Source organism: Rana temporaria, chromosome 1 (genome assembly GCF_905171775.1).
Source record: "Rana temporaria chromosome 1, aRanTem1.1, whole genome shotgun sequence".
Classification (NCBI taxonomy): Eukaryota; Metazoa; Chordata; class Amphibia; order Anura; family Ranidae; genus Rana; species Rana temporaria.
In genome coordinates, this window is record NC_053489.1 from 665816491 (window position 1) to 665844361 (window position 27871).

The 27871-nt window shown below is 45.3% G+C and overlaps 1 protein-coding gene across 1 annotated transcript; it reads left to right on the plus strand.

Annotated features, from left to right (window-relative positions):
* Positions 1–17480: 17480 nt before the first annotated feature.
* On the plus strand, positions 17481–18113 carry LOC120924582 (40S ribosomal protein S8-like). Its single transcript, XM_040335568.1, has one exon. The coding sequence runs from the start codon at positions 17481–17483 to the stop codon at positions 18012–18014; it is 534 nt and encodes a 177-aa protein (XP_040191502.1). The 3' UTR covers positions 18015–18113.
* Positions 18114–27871: the final 9758 nt, after the last annotated feature.

Below are 27871 nucleotides of genomic sequence, written 5' to 3' on the forward strand. Positions count from 1 at the left end.
TCCACCCTGTGATCCACACAGGAAAATGTTTTTTGGAAAAAGATGCAAATAGCTGGCAGCCTGTAAGGAACAATTGTATATAATGTCTATAAATTTCCAAAGGGAGATAGTATGAAAATATAGAGCTCTTGATGAGGCAATTGGAGTCCAGTGAAGGGGTCTGGCTTGTGAGAAAGAGGTGCTCCTCAATCACACTGTGACGTGCTCCCGGTGCTCCCCTCAAGGTTCCCCACTCACCAGATAAAGGTCCCCTCTTGGGGTAACATGCGCGTATTGCCGGGTCTTATAGACGTTCCTCTGCTCCAATCTTTCCTCCTTCCTTCAAATGGATTTCAGGCTTCCAATGTTTCCACGGCTTTGCTGCACCTCACTGTCTATCAGCACACTTTCAGTACATTTTTGTTGGTTTCCAACATCTAGTTACACCCATTTTATAGTACTCTAAGTGTAGCTGACGGCCCTTGAGCTCATGCCCCGTCAGCCCTTTGGCATTGTGGGACTTTTACCAGCATAGACCTCAGTCAGTCCAGTGTGAATTGTACTCAGTGGGGCATTCATTATCCACATTGGTCTGGGCAGACCCACATCAGGATTACATAAGTGTAGAAATACACTTAGGCAGCGCCTTTTTTCCTATCCACTTTATATTTTCCATTCAGCCTGTCCTCTAGGGGACAGTTTTCTAGGAAGGCAGCAGCCTCTAACCTCTGATATTCCAGCGCAGGTTTTTTTACACTTCCTTTTATTAAAAACCAGCACCTGCAGTATGAGTAGCTGCTGGCTTTGTTTTTTATTTTTTTACCCGGACCTTCTCTTTAAATACAGACTAAGTGTGGTGGTGTACCATCAACCAATTAGAGAGAGAAAAAGGGACTGCGAGATAGGTCCCCACCCGGTCACCCAAAAAAAGGGAACATTTTTGAAGGACTATCACGGTACCAACTTTTACAGCATATACTCAAGGTTTAGTAAGAAGTATTACATTTTTATTAATACAAATAATTATAAAAACAGGATATCCAAATGCCTCATAAAAGGTGCATAGTAACAATCCATGTATATCACCAACATGCATATCCCCTGCTAGGGAGGATCAAGATATGGTGGATTTCCACGGATATCATTGTTCTCAACATGTTTCATGGATTTCTACTGCTTCATCAGGAGAATATCTGTTATCAATCATTGAGATAGTTACTCTGCGATGCAAACGTCTTCCTCCTTTTACCTCTTCTCTCTCATCTCCTCCCCTTCCCCCCCTTTTTTTCACCCTTTGCACCATATCTTGATCATACAATGCCTCTGTACCTTACTTACCTTCCTTATTATGTACCTAGGACTTCAATGTATTCTCCATTTTGTTAACATAGTTAAAGTGGAGTTTCACCCAAAAGTGGAACTTCCGCTTTAAGTAATTCTTACCCCCTGACATGCCACATTTGGCATGCCATTTTTTTTGGGGGGGGGGACCTATTTTTGATAGGTAACCAGCTCCCACTTTTACTCGGGTTCGCCTAGGTGACCCCTCCTCTCCCCCTAGGCAGCCCGTCCCTCCCTGCAATCTTCAGATACAACTCACAGGTCCCAGAAGATTGCACGCCCATTCAGTATGCGCATCGCGACATGCGCAGTGCGCACCTGGCTGTGAAGCCACAAGCTGTCACAGCCAGGTGCCCACAGCAGTGATGCTGGCACCGTTGACAGGCATTGTGTTGTTCCTTGATTTCAGTTTGTTGCTTCCTCCTAGACCTTGGTGGACAGCACAGGTTGAAAGGAGAAGAGTACTTTGATTAGTTTTCTTTGCAGCAAAAAACAGATGTTTAGCACTAACAGTAGGGGAAGGAGGATTCTGATATGCTGCCGTTGTGTTTGCGTGATCGCCCCACGCATCTCTTAAACAGAGGACACAGGGAACCCATGGGACAGACCCAGAGAAATGATGCTGTTGTGTCTGTAAAGGGAAGTATGGAGGAAATGAGGGCCAGCTCTCTTTTACCTACTGCTGAGGATTGCAGGAAGAGAGTCCTGGAGAGAGAATTCCAGCAGGACTATAGTTATTTCTCCAATGGCCAATACCCAGTTAGGGGGTTAGACTCAAGGATAGGTCACTTAACATATCACTTAACATATCGAGCTGTGTACCAGCTTGAATCTGGTTAAGAAAACGGACCAGATAGGGGGACAGTAGCGGGGAAAAATGTTTGTAATACGGGACCGAAAAGCCATCCGTCCCAGGGGTTGAATAATTTTTAAGGTTCTTTATGCCCTGAGAGACTTCCTCTGCTGACATAGGGATCTCTAAGCTGTCCCTGTGGTGTTCCCAGAGCTTGGGGATCTTCAGTGAGCTGAGAAGGGAATCAATCAGGCTGGGTGAGGGTCCCTTCCCATTTTTACTGTACAAACAAAGGTAGAAATCATGAAAAGCTTCCATGATTTTCTGAGTATTTTGTGAGAGGGATCCATTGCATAGTTTTATCTTAGGTAAGGTGTGAGACCTTATTTTAGGAGTCAGCCTATGTGCCAACATAGCTCCCAACTTGTCTTTTTGATGATAAAACCTCCCTCCATCCCATCGCAAGGTGGGTTTGCGTTTATGTTGTTTGCTTAAATTACAAGAATTCGCTCTCCAGCCTGTCTATATCTAGTTAGCGGGCTCTGCGTATTCTAGAGGACATTTGGATCAGTTTACCCCGTATGGAGGTTTTATGTGCCGCCCACATAGTGGTGAGGGAGATGTTATCAACATCATTGAGTGGGAAATATTCCTGAATGTCTTTTTTGATCTCACAGATGTGGGAGGGATTTCTAAGGACTGAGGCATTTAATCTCCAATTGAACCCATGTTCTTGTGTCTTCAGTCTGTTTATTATCAGGAGAAAGAAGAAGTGGTCCGACCAGGCAGAGTCTTTAATGATTACTTTATGAACCAGCGGGGTATGATTTTGCAGAATGAAAAAGTGAACTTTTCTGGCAAAAGTATTGTGGGGGCTTGAGTAGTGTGTATAATACCAAGCCTCAGGGTTCATTTCCCTCCAGGGGTTGACTAAACCCTGGTGGTAAATCTGTCTGGCTACATTAAGACTCTGTATGGTAGGACGGACACCATCCTTACCTGGAGGACAGGATTTATCCTTTCCTGCGTCAAATGCAATGTTAGAGTCTCTGCCATAGAGGATCAGGCCTTCAAGCATTGGATCTAGTGTGTGAAAGATGAACTGAATACATTTTTGATTGGCCCTTATTAGGTGCATAGTATGAGATGAGGGAGTAAAGCTGGTTATCAATGAGGCCCTTCACGAGTATGAATCTGCCATCAGGGTCCTTTAATTCTGATACCAGTAAGAACTGGGTTTTGCGGGGAAAAAACAAGCCTACTCCTTTAGTCTTTCTATCCAAATTAGCAAGGTAGAAAGTAGGAGATTTGGTGTGTATGGAGGACGGGGCATAAGATTTTGAGAAGTGTGTTTCTTGAAGAAATAATATGTCAACTTTTTGGTCATGATAGTATTGGAAGATTTTCCGGCACTTAATAGGGGAGTTAATCCCCTGCACATTGTGCGAGGTGAAGCGCAGGGCAGGTTTATGAGTGATGAGATCAGCCATGGAGCAGTTTAGGTGGAGACGCCAGTGACCGCCAATCAGCTACCTTCCATCTGATGGGTGGTATGGGAGATATCTGCCATTGAGTCCAATAGAACACATTCCCTTGGTCCTGTGGACACATGTCACTGCAAAAAAAGGAGAATTAGTAAAGGGTGGAAAAGTCAAAGAGAGGAAATGAGTAATGAGAGAAGGGAGTAGGGTCCAGGTATATGGGAAAAATATTTTCACCATAACCCGAAATACAAATATGGTACACCCCAACCAGTGGTGGAGAACCTGACTAGGAGCAGGAAAAAAACTCAGGCTCAGAGTGCAGGAGAAGGTGCATAGGTGCAACTCTGTGCACAGCACCCCCTAAAACATAGTTAACAGTACATTCCACACATCAACTATAACGTGTAAACTCTTGGAGAAGGATAGGCTCTGGCAGGATCAAAATCCGAGGGGTCACAAAGATAATAAAAAAAGGGTTAATGCCCCCTAAATCCATTAATGAGCCCTCCCAAGGAGGAGGCGGGGGGTCAAACAACCTGTGGGGTGGATGAGGTGGTAACCCAGGGAACTTCAAGGTAAATTGCTTTTGTGGGTCAGTGGCCAATGTATTGTTCAATTACTGTTGGCGTATTATAAGGGACAAGAACGCCCTCCAGGGAGGAGAGCCACAGACAGGACCCAGGAAGGTTTAAGTCATAAAGAGTCAAATATGCCACCTACACCTGGAGTCCTAACATAACAGGAAGGGTGCGTTGCATTCCATTGAGTAATTTTGAACTTAGGGCAGTAAGACTCGGGGAGTCCCGGGAATGTTCCTGTTCAGGATACACAAGAGGGTATACCGCTGCTGAGGGTAACTGTAGAAGTGCACAGTATCCATCAAGACAGGCCCGAGCCACATGGCAGACAGGAGCTCCAAGGAAATAGTCAGTTGATAAGTCCGGGTGGGCATGAAAGCCTAAGGGGCCAGACGGGCCCATAACCAATAAAGGGATGTGAAGAGAGACAATGGACCAAATTTTCAGCTCATGTAGCAATTGCTTCCTTGGCTTTCTTGTGCTTAGGTTTCTGCCATGTAGAGGAGAGTGGACTAGATGGAGGAGGCCATTTGGTCAGGCTGGAAAAAGATGATTGCATCAGGGAGGTTGGGTCAGTGGGCAGGAGGCCCAGTTTCTGCAGCAAGAGTTCTCTGTCCGTGAGCGTTGAGAATCTGTAGGGCTTGCCATTAGATTCAAACTTCATGCTTAAGGGGAAAAGCCACCAGTATTTAATATTCTTCTGTTGCAGAACCGTCAGAAGGGGTTTGAGTGCTCGCCTCTTCTGGATGGTGAGGGGGGAAATATCAACATAAACTTGTACTGTATGTCCAATAATTTAAATTTGTGGGGTGGTGCAAGCTCTCCTCATGACTTCTTCTTTAACATTGTAGTAGTAAGGTTTTACCACAATGTCACAAGGTAGCCCATCCGGTCGGGGGGGGGGATCCAGGGGTCCGATCAATTTCCAATTTGTGGGCTTGGATGTCTGGTATAAGGTTTTTTTTAATAGAGAGTGCACTGCTTCTGGTATGTCAGTGATAGTCTCTGGAAGACCTCTAATCCTAAAATTACGCCTTCTAGACCCTTTTTCCAGGTCATCCATTTTGGCTATGGCCCCCTCCAACTGCTCATGCAGGTCAGTGTTTTGATTGACCCGGTCAATTGCGGGTGACATGAGCATGTCATCCAGGGTCTGATTTAGGAGGGATACTGTGGAAGCTAGTGATGCTGATCCCCCTATCGATAAAAGCATCGTGGCCCCTCCACATACCTCCTCATGAAGTGAAGCCCACCAGGGAGAAGAAGCTAGTGTGCCTGTGTGGGACGCCTCATGTGGCAGCCACTGAGCTCATGGGGGGTGTATGTACCCGCTGCTGGGGGCGCCGAAAGCACAGAGCGGACGGAGCTCTGTGTTCAGGCGTCCATGTCACAAAGCGCTGCGCATGCGTCTCACACACTATTTATTTTACCACCACTGAGCCTGTGTAGCACTCCATTGGCTGTCATACATATAATGGCACACCACGTATCCCAAACTTCTGCTCTGTGTATGCACCCATGCACTTCACTACTGACCACCAATGCAAACCATAGTTCATACCACTAGGAACTTTCTTAGAAATCTGGAATTTTATCCCAGTAAAACACTGTACAATTTTTGCAACTAAATTTTGTAATCATTTGCACCAGGTTTTTACGTTATAAACCTTTAGAGTTCAAAGGGACAATCTTTGTGGGAGAAATCAAAGCCTATTTGAGAAAATTCACCCAATACTTTAATAAATTAATCCAATGTGCTTTTTTATTTTTTTATACCTACAGACAGTCAAAACTGCATGACATGTCCTGACGATGAATGGCCAAATGAGAACACAGATCAATGTATTCCAAAATTGGTGGAATTTCTCTCCTACGCTGATGATACGATTGTTGCGGTATTTTCAGCTGTCTCCATCTCCTGTTGTCTTCTGACTGGTTTAATATTGGGGATATTTGTTCATTACCAGGACACCCCTATTGTTAAAGCTAATAACCAAAACCTGAGCTATCTTCTCCTGGTCTCCATCATGTTGAGCTTCCTCTGTGTCTTCTTGTTCATCGGCCGTCCAGTAGATGTAACCTGCAGGCTGCGTGTAACCTCTTTTGGTGTCATCTTCTCAATTGCTGTCTCTTCTCTACTTGCCAAAAGTATCATGGTGTGTATTGCTTTTAAAGCCACCAAACCTGGGAGTCCCTGGAAAAAATGGATGGGAGGTATTTTGCCCAATTCTATAATGTCCACATGTTCATTGGTTCAAGTAATAATCTGTATCACTTGGTTGTCTATTTCTCCACCTTTCCAGGATCGGGACACTCACTCTTATCAGGGAAAGATCATCATTCAGTGTAATGAGGGTTTGGTTATCGGCTTCTACTCTGTCCTGGGATATATGGGGCTCCTGGCAGCTGTGAGTTTCATTATAGCTTTTTTAGTCAGGACATTACCGGACAGTTTTAATGAGGCCAAGTACATCACCTTCAGCATGCTGGTGTTCTGCAGTGTCTGGATTGCCATGATCCCAGCCTATCTGAGCACTAAAGGGAAATACATGGTGGCTGTGGAGGTTTTTGCCATCATTGCATCAAGTACTGGACTTCTTGGTTGTATATTTTTTCCAAAATGTTATATAATTATGTTTAGACCTGACCTGAATACAAAAGTAGTGTTGCTTGGAAATAGAACAAAATAATTTCCTAACATATTGTAAACATACTAAAATCTCATCAATTTGACAGTATACTACATAGGGATATTAAAAATGTATGAAATATAATTACGCAAATGTTTCTTAAAAAAAAATGGTGTTTTATTTAGATTTTTGTTACATTAAATATGTTGAATAACTAAACGTTTGGTTTGGTATATTTAAAAAGATGTACCTTTCATTTTTATTATATTCATGCATTGGAATAGTTTGTTACTGTAGATACATTTTATCATAATGAACTGCATTGTCTTAAAAGTCTTTGAAAAAGCAATTGGTTATATTGGTATATGTTCACTCGTATGTACTATGCAAATCATCAATAAAACATTGAAACAAACAAAAAAAAAGTATTTGCAAAAAATATTCAGAATGCACAAAAGAAATACCTTCCATTCCTTGCATCCCCAATTTTTCAAAAAAATATTTCAGTCATAGCTTAGGTAAGGTTCAATAGAAGTTGGCCAGTGGCAGGACAGCAAATATAATAGACCCTAAGGCCCCATGCACACGAGAAGCAAATGCAAACACATGTAAACTCAAGTTTTCAAAGGCAAAAACCGGCGTTTAAAACGCCCGTTTTTGCCGTGAATTTTGCTGCGTTTTGTCGCGTTTAGCGGCGTTTTACCACGTTTGCGGTTATCAGCGTTCATAACAAAGACATTGTAGACCCTCCCAAAGCTTTGAAATGCAAAAACGTTTGCATCTGAACCCAACATTTTGCGTCTGAAAAAACGAGCCTAAACCCAACTGCTTTAAAACGCAAAAAAAACGTGAATGTGTGCATGGACACATAGGATAACATTAAATGTGTTCAGGGGCAGTTGAAAAAAATGCCCAAATGCCTCCTAACTCGAGTTTACCAGCGTCTTGTGTGCATGGGGCCTAAAAGGGGAAGAAAGGCAGATTTTATCCTTCAATAGAAAAAAAAATTGATTGCAGAATTGCTAATAATTTTCAGTGGCAGAACAGTATATTAGCAGCTTTGATATCCCTCACTTTCAGAGACACAGGACAGGACATCTCCGGCAATAAAACCTATAGCTTTGCAGTTGAGACACAGCTGCCAAAAAAAATTCCAGTGAGAGGCTAAAATACTTTTAGCTATTGAAAATCTTAAATTTGGAGACACAAGGCAAGAGGAAGGAAGAGAGGTAGTAATGCTGGCAGCAAATACATTTTAATTTGAGCAGCATTAAATTGAAATATTTATTTTGTGGCAGCTGCAATAGGTATACAGAAATCTGTAATCCACGTTTAGTTTATCCTGCTGTGCTGAATGTCCTCTCAAAAATCACACTTGTAGCAGGGCAAGCCAATACCTTCAGAACATATTGACATAGCTCCAGCCAGTGATCATCCTGGGCACCTTGTGATACTTGGGATCCTCTTAACCTATTAGGCCCCATGCACACGAGAAGCAAATGCAAACACATGTAAACTCAAGTTTTCAAAGGCAAAAAACGCTGTTTAAAACGCCCGTTTTTGCAGCGAATTTTGCAGCGTTTTGCCGCGTTTATCGGCATTTTACCGCATTTGCGGCTATCAGCGTTCATAACAAAGACATTGTAGACCCTCCCAAAGCTTTGAAACGCAAAAACATTTGCGTCTGAACCCAAAATTTTGCATCTGAAAAAACGAGCCTAAACCCAACTGCTTTAAAACGCAAAAAAACGTGAATGTGTGCATGGACACATAGGATAACATTAAATGTTTTCAGGGGCAGTTGAAAAAAATGCCCAAATGCCTCTGAACTCGAGTTTACCAGTGTCTCGTGTGCATGGGGCCTTAGTGTTCAATATCAGTTTTGAAACTAATATTGTAGTCAACCATAAGGTACAGTAGTGAAATGAAAACGTATATAGATGTGTGCCACTTTAACTACTTGCTGACCAGCCGCCGCAGTTATGCGGCAGCAGGTCGGCTCCCCTGCGTGAGAGCCAGTAGCTATACGTCGGGCTCTCGAAGCAGCCCGGTAGGCGCGATCGCAGAGCGAGGACCGTCGGGGGAGAAATGCCTGACCGTATGAACAATGTATGAACAGCGATCAGTCATTTCCCCCAGTGAGGCCACCCCCCTACAGTTAAAACACACCCGGGGAACATACTTAACCCCTTACTCGCCCCCTAGTGTTAACCCCTTCACTGCTAGTGACATTTTTACAATAATCAATGCATTTCTATAGCACTGATCGCTATAAAAATGCCAATGGTCCCAAAAATGTGTCAAAAGTGTCCGAAGTGTCTGCCATAATGTCGCAGTACCGAAAAAAAATCGCTGATCGCCGCCATTACTAGTAAAAAAAAAATATTATATTAATAAAAATGCAATAAAACTACCCCCTATTTTGTTAACACTATCAGGCCTCGTACACACGACCGAACATATCCACTGAAACTGGTCCGCGGACCAGTTTCCGCGGACATGTCCAACCGTGTGTACGGCCTAGCGGACAGGTTTCCTGGCCTAGCGGACAGGTTTCCAGCGGACAAAAGTTTCTTAGCTTGCTAAGAAACTTGTCCACTGGAAACCTGTTCGTCGGACATGTCCGCTGGTTATGACGTATAACCAGCGGCCCGAAATCCCGCGCATGCGTCAAATTGATTCAACGCATGCGTGGAAGCATTGAACTTCCGTGTTAGAGAACGTCTGTGTCTTCTACGTCACTGCGTTCTCTGTCCGCTGGGATTTTGGTCTGATGGTGTGTACACACATCAGACCAAAAGCTCCCAGCAGACATGTCCGATGAAAACGGTCCGCGGACCGTTTTCATCTGACATGTTCGGTCGTGTGTACAAGGCCTAACTTTTGCGCAAACCAATTAATAAATGTTTATTGCCATTTTTTTAATGAAAAATATGTAGAAGAATACGTATCGGCCTAAACTGAGGAAAAAAAACGTTTTTTTATATATTTTTGGGGGATATTTATTATAGCAAAAAGTAAAAAATATTCATTTTTTTCAAAATTGTCGCTCTATTTTTGTTTATAGCGCACAAACTAAAAACCGCAGAGGTGATCAAATACCACCAAAAGAAAGCTTTATTTGTGGGGAAAAAAGGACGTCAATTTTGTTTGGGAGCCACGTCGCACGTCCGCGCAATAAAGCGACGCAGTGCCGAATCGCAAAAAGTGCTCTGGTCTTTGACCAGCAATATGGTCCGGGGGTTAAGTGGTTAAATTAATGGATCCAAATGTAAATAAATAAACAAATAATTAATAAAGTAAGTGAGTATGAGTATCTGTATCAATGTACACAGTAAGTAGAAGACAGATCAATGCACACAATAAGTGATAAATGGTAAACAAATCAGTGTCTGTATACAATGCGACCACAACTATCAGTGCCAATAGTATAAATATAAGTGACTGTGTGTGAATAATAAACGCATAAAAGTCCAGGTGCAAGCAATGCCTAATGTGATATATTCAACTAGGTGATCTATCCTTTTCTAATGCCGCATACACACGGTCGGAAATTCCGCCAGCAAAAGTCCGATGTGAGCAGTTGATCGGAAATTCCGATCATGTGTATGTTCCATCAGACTTTTGCTAGCAGAATTTCCGCCAGCAAAAGATTGGCAAGAGTGGCAATTCCGACGTGCAAAATTCCGACGCATGTTTGGAAACAATTCAACGAATGCTCCGAAGCATTGAACTTAATTTTCTGGGCTCGTCGTAGTGTTGTACGTCACCGCATTCTTGACGGTTGAAAGTTCAGAGAACTTTTCTGTGACCGTGTGCATGCAAGCCAAGCTTGAGCGGAATTCCGTCAGAAAAACCATCCAAGGTTTTTCCGACAGAAAATCCGATTGTCTGTACGCGGCATAAGTCCTGGCGGTGATTTTAAGTGACTGGTGTCTACTCTTGCCATGACACCTCAGTGCTCGCAAGCCTCTCACGTTACTACTGTAAGATAACAGCATTGAATAGATGGCTTTCTCTGTCTGTGTGTTTCCACCTGCCTCTAGGGGTCCTTGTTTGGGTAACTAAAGGAAACTATATGGTGGGTAAGGCCTCCTCTACGGTGATCCCGGGGGTCCTTCCTGAAATTCTCTGTGGTAGTAGTGTGTAAAGAAGAAGTTGCCAATAGTGTGATATTGTTTTATTAATAAAAACAGCTAGTTTTACTCACTTTTTACAGTGTAAAAACAAATACTCCACAAGTAGGGAGCTTGTACTCCTGTGTCAGTGCCAGTTTGCCGGTTGCTCCATCCTGACGCGCAGCGTCACACCCACGTGACTTCATCAGGGGGTCCCCTGATAAAAAAAACACTTTGATGTCTGTTTACCTTCCTACACTGTTCTTTCATCTCTCAGGCCTCCTCCTCTACTGATACTCCATTGGCCTTCTGTTTCCTCTGTATCCCAAGGATGAAAGTACCGGAAAGAGGTTCCTGATGGTCCTGGGTAGCATTCTATTGATCTTCTGGCTGCTGTGCCTTGGAAAGAGGGCAAGCATGCAGCACTCCCTCCTAACAGGTCACATGCCATAAAAGGGAAACATGAGTTAAAAAAAACAAAAAAACTTATACTCACCTAGGTGGATGTAGCATTGGTCAATCTGCCCCCCGTCGTCTCTGTAGTGAGAACTGAGCAATCAAACATTGCTGATCGCTCAGTTCTCCCCTCTGCTCTTAGCAGAGAGCCATGACTGTCAGTCAATGGCTTTCTGCTCTGCCCCTCCCGCTCTCACTTTAGTGCTGGGCTGGGGAGGGGAGGGGGCACAGAGGTGGGTCTCAACTGTAAAGTCAGGATCCTTCCCCAGCCTTGACTGGCTTTGAATGGGTTATAGGAGTGCAGAATGAACTGCTTTGGCCATACTTCTCTTTTAACATAGGGGGACCCTCTTGGAAAAGAACAGTATACCCCTACTCATTCACAAAAATGTTCATACTGTAGTAAATACACCATACTTTTTGACAAGTCCTGTATTAAAAAAATAAAAACCAAAAGATTCCAGCAATGTAAATCCTATGGCCCAGATTCACAGAGAGCAAGGCGCACATTACGCCGCCGTAGAGTAACCAATGTATGCTACGCCAACGCAGCGAGGCAAGCAATGCATTCTGCAACCCAGTGCTCCCAACGCTGCGCCAGCATGGCGTGGGATTCGAAGACGTACACCGGCGTAGGTGGATGTGGGCGTGACCCATGCAAATGAGGCGTGACCCCATGCAAATGATGGGCCGAGCGCCAGACAGATATGTATCACGAACTGCGCATGCGCCGTGAAGTGGACGCTTCCCCCTGCGCCTGCTCACAACCATGTCGGAACAACTGCCTAAACTATGCCGGATCACTGCGTACGGCGTGAACGTAACCTACGCCCAGCCAGACACACGTCCAACGTAAAATACACCGATCGGGCGCACGCAGGTTCGTGAATCGCCGTATTTCCCTCATTTGCATGTTTGAATGGCTAATCAATGGGAGTGGCACCATGCACCCAGCCTAAATGTGCGCCCACCCTACACCGGTGTAAGCAAGCTACGTCGGCGGGGTCTAGCCTGGTTTTAGGCGCATATCTGTTTGTGGGTCTGGCACACAGATATGACAGTGCACATTTGCACTTACATCGGCGTAACTTGTTATACGTCGGCGTAAGTGCTTTGTGAATCTGGGCCCAAGTCTTCACATTATCCAGTGATGCAGATCATGATGAATGATGTCCAACAACTTCATTCAAGAAAAAAACACCTACCAGCTGAAATGTCTGATCCTCTTTTTCCATTACTGTGAATTACAGCTCCTTAACCACTTCCCGACGGCCGTACGACTATATACGGCCGCCGGGTGGCTCTACTTCTCTGGGAGGCCGTGTTTTTACGGCCGCCCCTTTTCGCGTTCCCCGCGCGCGCTCCCGAGCGCGCAGCGGGGAACTGCTGTGCTGGCCGTGTCCCTTGGACACAGCCAGTCACAGATCGCCGTGAACGGCCAATCGGAGCGGCCGTTTCCTAGGCGATCTGTGCGGCCAATGAGAGATGATCTCATATGTTTACATATGAGATCATCTCTCATTCCCGGCTCTCGCAGACAGCGGTGCTGTCAGGGGAGAGAGGAGACCGATCTGTGTCTCTTGTACATAGAGACACAGATCGGTCACCCCCCCCAGTCACCCCCCTTCCCCCACAGCTAGAACACTAATATTAGGGTACACATTTAACCCCTTCCTCACCCCCTAGTGTTAACCCCTTCCCTGCCAGTCACATTTATACAGTAATTAGTGCATATTTATAGCACTGATTGCAGTATAAATGTGAATGGCGCCAAAAATGTGTCAAAAGTGTCCGATGTGTCCGCCATAACGTCGCAGTCCCAATAAAAATCGCAGATCGCCGCCATTTCTAGTAAAAAAAATGTTTTATACATTAATTAGTGCATATTTATAGCACTGATTGCAGTATAAATGTGAATGGCGCCAAAAATGTGTCAAAAGTGTCCGATGTGTCCGCCATAACGTTGCAGTCCCAATAAAAATCGCAGATCGCCGCCATTTCTAGTAAAAAAAAAAATTATACAGTAATTAGTGCATATTTATAGCACTGATTGCAGTATAAATGTGAATGGTGCCAAAAACGTGTCAAAAGTGTCCGATGTGTCCGCCATAACGTCGCAGTCCCAATAAAAATCGCAGATCGCCGCCATTTCTAGTAAAAAAAAAAAAATAATAATAATAATTCTGTCCCTTATTTTGTAGGCGCTATAACTTTTGCGCAAACCAGTCGCTTATTGCGATTTTTTTTTTTTTTTTTTACTAAAAATATGTAGAATACGTATCGGCCTAGACTGAGGATAAAAAAAAAACGTAAAAAAAAAAAATTGAGCTATTTATTATAGCAACAAGTAAAAATATTTTTTTTTTTTCAAAATTGTCGCTCTATTTTTGTTTATAGCGCAAAAAATAAAAACCGCAGAGGTGATCAAATACCACCAAAAGAAAGCTCTATTTGTGGGGAAAAAAGGACGTTAATTTTGTTTTCGAGCCACGTCGCACGACCGCGCAATTGTCAGTTAAAGCGACGCAGTGCCGAATCGCAAAAAGTCCTCTGGTCAGGAAGGGGTTTAAGTGCCCAGTAAGGAAGTGGTTAAACTGGCATCCAGATAGTATACAAAGGAGTGGGGTATACCCGATGATGTCATTGACCAATTATGGATATAGAAATATTTGGCAAATGACCTAGCCGCAATGTGGTCATGTGGCTATATTTGGGCAATGATGTCAGCTATTAACCCTGCCCTTTCAGTAACATGGCCAGGGATTAGCAGACAGAGAATTAATGGGACCCGCTGCTTACATAACCAAACCATTGTCAGCAAGAGAAGGAAGCTGTCATATATAATAGCGGTAGAAAAAATACTAAAATATATATATTGAAAGGTGGTGTGGTCAGGTCATGGAGCAGAGAGGGGTAACAGTGATTTACCGAGCACTGGACAGAGTGGACTCCACAAACGCTCTTTACGCAAGCATGGGAGACTGACATACAACAAAAGTGGAGTTTAGCGGAGTGGCATAGAGCTGCTGTCGTAGCTTTCAAGGGCATTCTCAACATATGAAAATCTTTTTTTTTTTAATCAAATATTTTTTATTTTATTTTTTTTGTTATTACTTATGCCATACAAAAAAAAAACATTTTTAAACAGGAGAGATTACCCAAAAAGAAAAAAAAAGATACAATCATTTCATTTGATTTCTAAATATATAAGATAGAAATATGAGATGCGCTACGCCGGCACAAAGATGCGCCGATCTACGTGAATCTGGGCCATAGTCAGCTATAAGCACATGATATAAACATCAATACATCAACAACGATGAAGGATAGTTGGATCAACCTCCCCAGCAATAACAGACCCCCCCCCCCCCCCCAGGACAATAAATCCCCCAGCAGCAAGCAATAGATCCTCAAGCACACCCCACTACACATTGCCCTGCATTTCACTTTATTGCTATTACAAGGGTCTAACAATATCCCATGTGATAGCATAGGCAGATGAGGGGCATTTTTTATGGGTCATCTTTTAGGCCCCGTACACACCATAGAATCCATCCGCAGATAAATCCCAGCAAATGGGTTTCAGCGGATAGATCCTATGGTGTGTACACGCCAGCGGATCTTTTTCCGCGGATAAATCTCCCCTGGGATGGATTCCAGCAGATCGGCTATTTGCTGACATGCAGAACATATCCATCTGCTGGAATCCATCCCAACGGATGGATCCGCTGGTCTGTACAGACTCACCGAATCCATCCGTCCGAAGGGATCCCCCGCATGCGTCGTAATGATTTGACGCATGCGTGGAATTCCTTATATGACAGCGTCGCGCACGTCGCCGCGTCATAATCGCGGCGACGGCGCGACACGTCATCGCCAGAGGATTTCGGCGCGGATTTCAATGCGATGGTGTGTACACACCATCGCATGAAAATCCGCCGAAATCCACGAGAGGATTTATCCGCGGAAACGGTCCGCTGGACCGTATTCGCGGATAAATTCTATCGTGTGTATGGGGCCTTAGTCACAGTCTTTGCTTGATCTGCTGCGCACCCAGCTGTTCAGTTGAGATTTTGGCAGCATGGAAATGTTCACAACTCAATGTTGAAGATCAGGGAATGAAAGTTTCCTGGGATCCTTCCGTTCTCTCTCCTGACATCAGTTTTTGTGGTCTGGCCTCCCGGAGACCACTGAGTGAAGAGATCTGTTGGGGGGCATGCAATTCCCCAAAAAAGTTATTGGGCAAGTCGGGGGAAACTGGCTGCCACGTCCTTAACAACCCATGACTCATCAGCTGTCAGTGGGCTTCCCCATTTACACCTGATTGTAAAAAAAAGCAGACAATTAAAAAATAGGAAAAATAACTGAATATGGTCCCCCCTAAAATCCATACCAGCTCCTTTTCGGACATGTGGCCTGGTATGTCAGGAAAGTGAGCAACCCCCTCTTGAACCATATGCCCTTAATATGGGGGGGGTGCTTTGGGGCGGGGGTGCTCTGCCTCCCTGCCCCAAAGCACCTTGACCCCATGTTGATGGGGACTAGGGCCTCATCCCCACAACTGTGGCCAATGGTTGTGGGGTCTATGGGCAGCGGGCTAATTGGAATCTAGAACCCCACTTTAAGAAGGGGACCCCAGATTCTGGCTCCTCCTGTGTTAATGAGTATCGGGTACATAGTACCCCTACCCATTCACCAAAAAAGTGTCACAAGGTAATAAAAACAAAGACACATTTTTAGACATTTATTTTATTAAAGAATAAAAAATAAAGAAATAGTGCCCCCCTACCCCAATTTAAATCCATAGTCACTCACGCCGCTCGCTGCCCGAAAAAGAGAAAAAAAGACGCCCCCGTCATCGGGGAAGGCTGGCTGCCTACTGCAGGCTCTGCCGTCTGACATTTCTTATATAGGTAAGGGGTGTGGTCACCCCTTACCTAATTACACTCTTATAGACTTCAGTTGAGTATGGCACTAAGTTTGACGTTCGTGGGCTTCCCTTTGGGTTCAACAAGCCCTGCTTGAGCCACACTCCAAGTCCCGCTACAAATCAAAGGGAGAACGAAGATTTGCAGTCCAAGGGCCACGGCTATGTAATACTCTACCCACAAACATCCGCATGGAAGCAAACCATCGGGCCTTCAGGAAAAAACTTAAGACTCATCTCTTCTGAAGGATAAGGACGACACTGGATGGAAATAAGCGCCTTGGGGCCATTCAGTTCGCATTTGTAGCGCTATACAAGTTATTCACTCACTCACTCACTCACTCACACCCAGCCAAGTTCAATCATGCCTACTCTTAGGTCCTAAATACTTTGGAGCGGCGATGACATCATGGATGATTGGGTGTGGGCACAGACTGCAGAACTGGATCACCGATGTCCACTCATGAAAGAGAAGCTGTGGTGGGTCATGTGATGGTGGGCTTGGGTAAGAAAAAAATGCTTTACAGGGCTTTGAATTTTTTTGTTTTCCTACAAATGGGTTTAAGCCACTGCTGTAAGAAACTAATTTACGAGATCTCTATTGCTTTACCAATCAGATATGAGGGTTTGAATCCTATTGGTAGCTGTACAAAAAAGAAAGGTTAGCCCATGGGACTTTGAATGAGTTGATCATAGAGGCCAAAACAAGTGAGTGGAAAAAATAGATTAGAATTTATTGCAATTCCAAGAACATGATCATAAATGAGCATAAAAACATCATGGGGCATATACTGTGGTATATTGGTGGCTGTAAGGAGCTTCTTTTGAATATTCATTCTGTATGCCACCCAGGGCATATTTGGTCTAAAATACACCTACTTCTCAAAGACTAAATCATTGCAGATTCCTTTAAATTTTTGTAAGTCTGAAAAAATTCTGGCGTGCGATTCCTTACAAGAATGTTCAATCAATTTGATTTTAATGTTCAATAAATCTTATTTCAAACAGTAGTTATGGATTTTTTGTTAAATCTTCCCCATGGTCAACCTTAGTAATAACACTTTGGGGGTTATTTCCGAAAGGGAAATCCACTTTGCACTACAAGTGCAAACTACAAGTGCAAAGTGCACTTGAAATTGCACTTAAAGTCCTCTTTCCAGCCAGAGCCTGAGACATGGGTATCTCACGGGATAACTGGCACACACACTGCAAGACTGGAGGCAAAAGGAAGCTGTCAACACCAAGATCGGCCTCACGCCGCATCCACATCGTGAGAGTCCGGGGAGGGAATAAGAAGTACAGAGCTCTGAGGTTGGACGGCGGAAACTTCTCCTGGGGATCTGAGTGCTGCACCCGGAAGACCAGGATCATCGATGTCGTCTACAATGCGTCGAACAATGAGCTGGTCAGAACCAAGACTCTGGTGAAGAACTGCATCCTTCTGATCGACAGCACCCCCTACAGGCAGTGGTACGAGGCGCACTACGCCACACCGCTCGGGCGCAAGAAGGGAGCTAAGCTGACTCCTGGGGAAGAAGAAATCCTCAACAAGAAAAGATCTAAGAAAACCCAGAAAAAATATGAAGATAGCAAAACGACGGCAAAGATCAGCCCTCTGCTGGAGGAACAGTTTCAACAGGGAAAACTGCTTGCGTGCATTATCTCTAGGCCAGGACAGTGGTGGCAGAGCGGACGGATACGTTCTTGAAGGCAAGGAGTTGGAGTTCTACCTGAGGAAGATCAAGGCCAAGAAGGGCAAATAAACCTCACCCCCTCGCCGGCATCTAATAAACAGAACTTTATTAAACACAAAAAAAAAAAGAGAAAGAAATTGCACTGAAAGTACACTTGGAAGTGCAGTCGCTGTCGATCCAAGGGGGACATGCAAGGAAAATAAAAAACAGCATTTTAACTTGCACATGATTGGATGATAAAATCAGCAGAGCTTCCCCTCATTTCAGATCTACCCCTCAGATTTTCAGCGACTGCACTTCCAAGTCCACTTTCAGTGCAATATCAAGTGCACTTGTAGTTTGCCCTTGTAGTGCAAAGTGGATTTGCCTTTCGTAAATAACCCCCAGAGTCACACTGTTCTCTCTTTAGGAGAGAGGAAGCAATGTGTCTTCAGTGGGTGTGTTTGGCAATCTCTCTACTGCATTACAAATAGGTCAGCAAAATGGGTTCCTATATCACCAGATCCCTGAGAATAGGGGTTGGGGAGGTGCCCTACAACCAGGGCAGCCATCACAATTTTTGGGGCCCCTTACACAGCTTTAGGCAGGACTCCCCTGGAGCGGAGAACGGGGGGCGAGGGGGTGCTGACATAAACAAAAAAAAACAAGTGTAATTTCTTCTCTCCTCTCTCCTGACACAATATGATAAGCAGGGGGGCCCTGGAGACCATCGGGCCCCTTACAGGTGTAATGCAAAAAAATCAAAGAGACAGGGGCTGGCCGGGCCTGTAAGGGGCCCTGGGGACCATCAGGCCCCTTACAGATGTAATTAAAAAAAAAAACAGGAGGGGGCCAGCCAGGCCTATAAGGGGCCCCTTACAGGTGTAATGCAAAAAAGCAAAAAAACAGGAGGGGGCCAGCCAGGCCTATAATGGGCCCTGGGGACCATCGGGCCCCTTACAGGTGTAATGCAAAAAAAATTAAAACAAAACAAACCGGGAGGGGGGCCAGTCGGGCCACCTGGGGACCATCGGGCCCCTTACAGAGGTAATGCCTGTACCCCCCTGATGGCAGCCCTGCCTAAAACCTTGCCTGAATGTAAAGGAATAAAGGGGGGGGAATAAGCCTTTTTTATAGGCCCCCCTTTCCTCGTGGGATCTGAGGCAGTGACATGGTAATTTAAATTGTTTTGAAAATATGTCAATTTCATAGGATAGCATGAATTATCCAATAAAATTTTGTACAATTTCACATTTAACAAAAGATAGGTCAGTTTAACCCACCAATGAATGTTTGTGTACAGCAATGTCCCCCTATAAATAAGGGCTGTCGTTTATGACAGTTGGCAGTTGCCAGAAGAAACTGAAGAGGACAGCTCAACCCCCCCCCCCCCCCTATTCCTTGTCGCAGCTTTTTTATGTGGTGAACAATCCTTTCCTTGGGGTAAATTGTTTTTGTTTACTCAGAAGTGAGAATTTATTCAGCCTGAGCCGTAGTGGCTAGGTTGATTTAATTTATTTATGTATTTATATCTTTTTTTTATACTTAAAAGATTTTATTGAAGAAAAAAAAAAACATAGGTTTGCAGTACAAAATGACAGTGCATATCATAACAGAGACAGTGCAGTATATTTGTAGCGCCTGTGTACTTTTCAGTACAGGTGCTATGTGAAATTTAGTGGGGGATGAGAGAGTTGTTTGCTCTTATCCATGTTGATTAGCTGAATTTGGTTGTGGCCAGTTCTGGGCTGTCCTGTGGGTCATTCTGTGCTCCAGAGATGTAGTTCCATCTCTGGAGGGCAGGTGGTGCCAGAGGGGTTCGGGCGGCGGCGCCTTTTCCCAGCGGCCAATGAGAGGAGTGTTTCCCTCGCGAGGCATGCTGGGGGAGGGTATTTCTGTGGCTGATGCCATTTTTCTGGGTTCTTCGCGGGTTCCTGGTTCCAGGTGTGGCACCCACCTTCAGGGTGCGCACATTACGGGCCCCAGCAATATGGCCTACCAGCCCAGGGCGCACGTGCTACGCGGAGTTCCAGACTCTGGGCCCTCATGGTCCGGAGCGACTGATGCCGTACAGGGACCCCAGTGACTTACTGGGTTCCTCATCCCTTATCAAAAAGATCCCAAGCGAGTTGTGCTGTTCGGTGGGGATTCGCTCTGAGGAGATCCTGGAGGCAGGTGATCCAATAAGGCTTAGACCAACCATCGGGGATCTGGGTGACCCGACACTGACAGGTTGTATGCTGCAAACTGTCAGTAGGTGACCCCATGCTATCAAGTCTATCTGAGGAGGATTCAGGCAAAACTGTGTTTACTGGGAGGATTCGCTCTATCATCCATGCCCACAAGTATTGGGCCTGTGGCAGAGGTCTTACTACAAAACCTAAGTTTAATTAGAGCCAAGTCTGTGGCAGAGACTTGTTCCTTTCCCAGCGGTTCCGAGTGACGCTCTGGCTGCCAGGCCTGTGAGAAGGACCTGTCCAGGGACACTATACCCACTCCGGTTGGAGTGGCGGCGAAGTAAGATTAATCATTGGAGGCAGGACTGCTTCTTCTATCCATAGCCTGAATCTGCAAAGTTCTCTTCTTTTCACCAACCTTTTCTATCTACCTCAACTTGACTGTTGGTCATGTTGGGCCAGTAATAAAGCAATGAAAAAGTCACCCTGCTGTCTGGACATTCCGTTACTGCTTTGTATTAACATCATCACCCCTAGACACAGTATAGAGGTAACATAATTATGCCGATCCCAAATCTAACCAGCGGCTCCTGAGGGGGCAGCGCTACATATTGATAAGCAAAAAAATAAAATAAAAATGGTGATAGTCCATAACTTGGTTACGCAACTCAAATAGTATCAAGTATATTAAAGTGGATGTAAACCCACTCTCATCCTTTCTAAACTACTGTCCTAGTGCTGATCTATAAGGATATACACGCCTCCTGCATGTGTCCTTACCTGTCAAATGTCTCCCCTCTGTCTGTTTTAAGAACTGAAAAACTGCAGATTCTGTGGGTGGATCTGTTGTCTGGAGCTCGTGGGTGGAGTCGTGATGTCAGTAGACTCCCCGCCCTCCTCTACACTCCCCTTGTCAACATGCATTTTCTCCTATGTATTCCTTACACTAAATTCTGCTATGATCACTAACATCCAGTCAAAATCCAGAAAAGTAACCACATGACTTCAGAAAAGGAGTGAGGGTGGGAATTAAAAAATAATGCCTGTCTCCAAGCTAGTGCATGAGATATGTAAATAACCTGTCACTCACAGCAAGGGGGCGGAACGGACTAAGGTTTTTCTCTGTAAGTCCGTTTTATTTCACTGAACAATAAAAGAGGATTGTTTAGAGCTGGATTAACTCTGTGTGGCAAGACTGGGCACAGGAAATATTATACTGTACATTGTGACATCAAAAAATAAATAAAACGTTTCGGGTTTACATCCACTTTAACCACTTAACCTGTTCCCTACCGAGTCATTGTAAAATGACGTCGGCGGGAACCATCCGTCTCTCTCACTGGACGTCATATGACGTCCTAGCCTTCTCGGGCGGCTAGGGGGCCACCGCCGCCTTGCGCGGGACCCGGTGCGCGTGCCAGGCGACCGCGATGTCCGCTGGGCACCCGCGATTGCCCGCAATCACGGCAGGACCATGAATCCATGTCCTGTCAGCGGTGAGGAGACAGATGTGTGTTCCCAGTACAGAGGAACACACATCGGTCTCCTCCCCCTGTGAGTTCCCTCCCCCCTACAGTTATAACACACTTTAGGGAACATATTTAACCCCTTCAGCACCCCCTAGTGTTAACCCCCTTCCCTGACAGTCACATTTACACAGTAATCAGTGCAGTTTTATAGCACTAATCGCTGTGTAAATGTGAATGATCTCAAAAACGTGTCAAAAGTGTCTGATGTGTCCGCTGCAATGTCACGGTCACAAAAAAAAAATCGCAGATCGCCACCATTACTAGTAAAAAAAATAAAAAAAATGCCATAAATTCTATTCCCTATTTTGTAGATGCTAGAACTTTTGCGCAAACCGATCAAATATGCTTATTGCGTTTTTTTTTTTTTGCCAAACATATGTAGAAGAATACATATCGGTCTAAACTGAGGAAACAAAATGTTTTTTTTTTTTTTTTAATTATGATATTTATTAAATCAAAAAGTAAAAAATATGGTGTTTTTTTCTTCTTTTGTTTATAGCGCAAAAAAATAAAAACGCAGGTGATCAAATACCACCAGAAGAAAGCTCTATTTGTGGGAAAAAAGGGCGTCAATTTTGTTTGGGAGCCACGTCGCACGATCGCGCAATTGTCATTCAAAGTGCGACAGCGCTGAAAACTAAAAATTGGTCTGGGCAGGAAGGGGGTGAAAATGCCCTGTATGGAAGTGGTTAAGGACCGAGCCTGTTTTTCAGACTCAGGTTTTTTTGCTAGAAAATTACTTAGAACCCCCAAACATTATATATATTTTTTCTAACACCCTAGAGAATAAAATGGTGGTCATTGCAATACTTTTTGTCACGCCGTATTTGCGCAGCGGTCTTACAAGCAAAATTTTGGGGGAAAAAATTCACTTTTTTTAATTAAAAAATAAGACAACAGTAAAGTTAGCCCAATTTTTTTTATATAGTGAAAGATAATGTTACGCCAAATAAAATGATATCCAACATGTCACATTTCAAAATTGCGCCCGCTCGTGGAATGGCATCAAACTTTTAGGCTTCATTTCCACTGGCGTTTTTACAGCCACTGTTGTTAGGCTTTTTTACAGCTTAAAAACGCCTGTCCATGTTTATTTTGTAAAAAAAAAAAAAAAAAAAAAAATTTTTTTTTTTTGTGAGCTGCAGCTTTAAAAATGCCGCGGTCGCGTTTTTGAGCGTTTTTTAACGTCTGGCGTTTTTACAGCTCTACTCTGGAGCTTCAGAACGCCCTGGTCCTGCGTTTTTTTTACAGCTCAAAGACGCCTATGCCATTTGCAGCTCAAAAACGTCTATGTGGAAATGAAGCCATAGAATAACATGGACAGGCGTTTTTAAGCTGTAAAAAACGCTCAGAAACGTGGCTGTAAAAACGCCAGTGGAAATGAGGCCTTACTTTTAAATTTCCATAGGCGACGTTTAAAAAATTCTATAGGTTGCATCTTTTGAGTTACAGAGGAGGTCTAGGGCTAGAATTATTGCTCTCGCTCTAACGATTGCAACGATACCTAACTTGTGCAGTTTGAACACCATTTTCAGGTGCGGGCACTGCTCACGTATGCGTTCGCTTCTGTGCGCGAGCGCGTCGGGACGGGGCGCTTTAAAAAAAAAAATTTTTTTTACACGGTTTTAAAAAAAAATGGGTCACTTTTAGTCTTTATTATTTAAAAAGCATGACAGGCCCTCTTAAATATGAGATCTGGGGGCAAAAAGACCTCAGATCTCATATTTAGACTAAAATGCAATAATAAAAAAAAAAACATGTCATTTGAAAAAATGACAACAAAAAAATGTGTCTTTAAGACGTTTTGACGTCGCTTCCACCTTGCTATGCTATGGAGAAAGGTGGGGGCATCTTGCCCTCACTCGTATCCCAGGCAAGCAGCGTGAAGGACCCGATCGCACGGGAGAGCATGGGAGAGGGGCGGGAGCCCCTCTCCCAATGCTGATAACGGTGATCTTGCGGTGTGTCAGGGCACTAACTCTTACCTGCCTTCCAGAACGGTGCAATCGCGGCTGTTTGCGCCGCGCGCGCGCGTGCATGGTGTTGGCGCGCGTGTGCGTGGTGTTGGCGCGCGCGGGCGCGTGCAGGTGCGCGCGCACGGACGCGCAAGACCTGTAGTTCCGTCCAGCCAATCAGAGCCCTGAGCGGGCTATTTAAACCTCTCCCTTTCCTGTGGCTAGTTGCTGGTTTGTCACAGCGTTTGTTTGGAGTGTTTCCTGGATCCTGGAAAAACCTTACCTGATCTTGTTCCTGTTTACCTGACCTTGGCTATACTCTACCGGATTGCTGCTTTCTCCTACCTTGACCTCGGCTTGCTTATTGGACTATTCTGATCTCACCTGCCCTTGACCTTTTTGGCTTGAACTTTGGACTACCCTGTTTATCTGAGCTTCCTTGACCACAGTCTGTTTCCTGGATTTCCCTGTTTTCTACCAATCCTGCTTCCCGGACCTCCTGGAATTCCCTGCCGTATTTCCAGCCATTTCCAAGTGGACTACTGCCTGGTTGTTCCTGTTTCACGCACCCAACCTTCACCTTCCCATCGGTACCGGTGCCTCCTGGTGCGTCTGTTCCCCTGTCCCCACTTCAGGGGGTGGACCGTGCCGGGTCGCAAAGGGAGCCACCCTCAGCATCTTGGCCTTGGTAAGTGTACTTTTGTTACTACCTGATAGTACCTGATAGTACAAACCAGCACGATGTCCGAGGCCGACAGGGTGCGCTCGCCTTTTGAGACGCTATGCCAACAAGTCTCAGCCCTCACCGAAGCGGTACAGAAACTTCAGGAAGGCTATCTGCATATAGATGGTCGCTTACAACAGATGAATGTCACCCCCGGATCCTCGACCGCTTCCGCGGCATTAGCTACAGGTCCTGCTTCTTCTCAACCCTCTTCTGCCTCTCCAGTGCTGGTAACTCACCCTGAACCACGTGTGCCTACCCCGGAGCGATTCGCTGGCGACCGAAAGAAATTCCGGGCATTTAAGAACGCTTGCTCCCTGTATCTGACTCTTCAACCCAGGACTTTTTGTTCAGAAGCTGTAAAGGTTGGTTTCGTGATCTCCCTCCTTGCAGATGAACCACAAGCTTTGGCCCATAGTTTGTTGGAACAAGGGAGCCCGATATTAGACACCATGGACACTTTCTTTGAACATTTATCTAAGTTATACGATGATCCTCTCCGTTCAGCTACCGCGGAACTTACCCTTCATCAACTAACTCAGGGGAGGAGACCTGTAGAGGACTACGTTGCTGACTTCCGTAAATGGTCTGCTGATACAGGGTGGAATGAAACTGCCCTAAAATACCAGTTTCGCCAAGGGTTGTCGGAATCCCTCAAGGACGAGCTAGCCAGAGGTGACCCGCCTGCCACTCTGGAAGCCTTAATCCAATCGGCCACCCAGCTTGATCGACGCCTTCGAGAACGCCGGCAGGAACGCTTCCAGACATCCCGTCCTAATTGGATTCCGCCTAGATTCTCACCGGCTCCTCCACCTGCTCCAGTTCCACCTGTTGCTTCGTCTTCAGATCCAGAACCAATGCAGCTTGGCCTACTCCGGGCACCTCTCACCCCTGAAGAGAGACAACGTAGACGGCAGTCCAACCTCTGCCTGTATTGTGGCGCTGCAGGACATTTTCTTCGCACCTGTCCCATAAGACCCAGTAAGTCAAGACTACCGTCTTTTTTCAATTGCCATATTTCCAACTTACCACAGACTTATGTTGTACTTTTTCTTTCTCTACAGCTCCCGCAGGGGGCGGTCCGGCTGCCAGCCATCGTTGACTCCGGGGCTTGCAGCTGCTTCCTTGATTCTGCCCTAGCCCAGAAGCTGCATGTCCCATACCGGCCAAAAAACTTTCAGTTACAAATCCATCTGGCAGACGGCTCTCTACCCCGCTCTGGATTAGTTACCATGGAAACTCTGCCCATCCACGCCATCTCCGACACCGGCCATCGAGAGTATCTGTGCCTGGACCTTATTCCTTCCCCTTTATTCCCTATTATTTTGGGTTTACCCTGGCTACAAGCGCATCAACCTTCTATAGACTGGCTCAAAAAAGACATCACATTCCCTTCTGCTTTCTGTTCTCAGCATTGTCTTCCTCCCCTTAAAGCCTCCTGCTCCACCTTGATATCTGCACCATCGGATCTTCAACACGTTCCTGCTGCATACTCAGACTTTAAAGATGTGTTCGATAAGCAACAGGCTGACCGCCTTCCCCCACATCGGCCATACGATTGCCCCGTTGATTTACTTCCCGGTTCTAAAATCCCTTTTGGTCGAATCTTCCCACTCTCAGAGACTGAATTGGTGGCCCTAAAGGCCTATATCGATGAAAATTTAGGAAAAAAATTCATCCGCCCTTCATCTTCCCCAGCCGGGGCTGGAATCTTTTTTGTTGAGAAAAAGGATGGTTCCCTCAGGCCCTGTATTGATTACAGGGAGCTAAATAAAATCACCGTCAAAAATAGGTATCCTTTGCCCCTCATTCCGGAACTTTTTCAACGCTTCCGATCAGCACGGATTTTCTCTAAGCTCGATCTCCGTGGGGCCTACAACCTCATCCGGATCAGACATGGGGACGAATGGAAGACCGCTTTTAGATCAAGGTTCGGGCACTTTGAATACCTAGTAATGCCTTTCGGCCTCTGCAACGCCCCTGCCACCTTCCAACATCTGGTAAATGACATTTTTCGCCAATATCTGGATGACTTTCTAGTCGTCTACTTGGACGACATGCTCATTTTTTCGGTATCACTCGAACTACATCGCACCTACGTTAAGAAGGTCCTGACTATCCTCAGAGAACACAAGCTTTATCTTAACGCGGAAAAATGTGAATTTGAGAAGACTACAATTCAGTTTTTGGGGTTCATCATTTCAACCGACGGTATATCCATGGATCCGCAAAAGGTCAAAGCAGTTCAGGATTGGCCAGCGCCAGTTGACAAAAAAGGGGTACAGCGTTTTATTGGCTTCGCCAACTTTTACCGAAGATTCATTGTTGGTTTCTCATCCATTGTGGCCGCTATCACTCGTCTAACTCACCAAGGTCATCGTTTTCATTGGTCCCGGGAAGCTCAAGAAGCATTCAAAAAGTTAAAAATCTTGTTTTCTTCAGCCCCTATCCTTAGGCATCCAGATCCAAGCTTGCCCTTTATCCTGGAGGTCGATGCTTCGGAGACAGCCATCGGTGCTATCCTGTCACAAAGGCAAGGACCCAAATCCTTACTGCACCCCATAGCTTACGCTTCACGAAAACTAAATCTCTCGGAAAGAAATTATGATGTTGGGGACCGGGAACTGTTGGCCATTAAGTTCGCTCTAGAAGAGTGGAGGTACCTCTTAGAGGGTGCTCTTCACCCCATCTTGATCTTCACAGACCATAAAAACTTGGAATACCTGCGATCTGCCAAACGTCTGAGACCTAGGCAAGCCCGTTGGGCCTTGTTCTTTGCCCGCTTCAACTTTCACATAACCTTCAGACCAGGATCTAAGAATGGAAAAGCTGACGCCCTATCCAGAATGTTCACCGAAACTCCTGATCAGTCAGAACCCAGTACCATCTTGACGTCCCAAAATTTCTTTCTGATTTCTCAGTTGGATCTACTTTCCTCTTTAAAGACGGCTTCCACTCAAATTACCAACATACCCTCACTCTCTCTTGAAAGACGAGACGGTTTACTATGGTCTCGAGACAAAATTTTTGTACCTGAACAAGCGAGACAACTAGTACTGAGCATATTCCATGACCACAAACTACAGTAGGTGTTTGTGATATTGTGTTTTTAGCACGACAGCGTCGCGCTGATACTCGGCGACATGGTGCCGAGATCTCGCCGACATCTCGCACTCACTGGAATAGTGACAGCACATCCCAGCAAGAGCCAGCGCCGAGCTGGCTTGCCGCGATGGAGACAGAGCCGTCATAGAAGCGACGGGAGATCCGACTTGGATTCCCGCCAATTCTACACGTGTTCGGCGTTTGTTATGAATCCTGAGGGGGAAGTCCCCGCCGGATTTTAAATAAAAATCCGGCATGGGTCCCCCCCTCAGGAGCATACCGGGCCCTTAGGTCTGTTATGGGTTGTAAGGAGAGCCCCCCTACGCCGAAAAAAACGGCGTAGGGGGTCCCCCTACAATCCATACCAGACCCGTATCCAAAGCACGCTACCCGGCCAGCCAG

Bases quoted from the DNA above. Each gene is read 5' to 3' on its own strand.
- LOC120924582 (XM_040335568.1), top strand. From the start codon at position 17,481: ATGGGTATCTCACGGGATAACTGGCACACACACTGCAAGACTGGAGGC.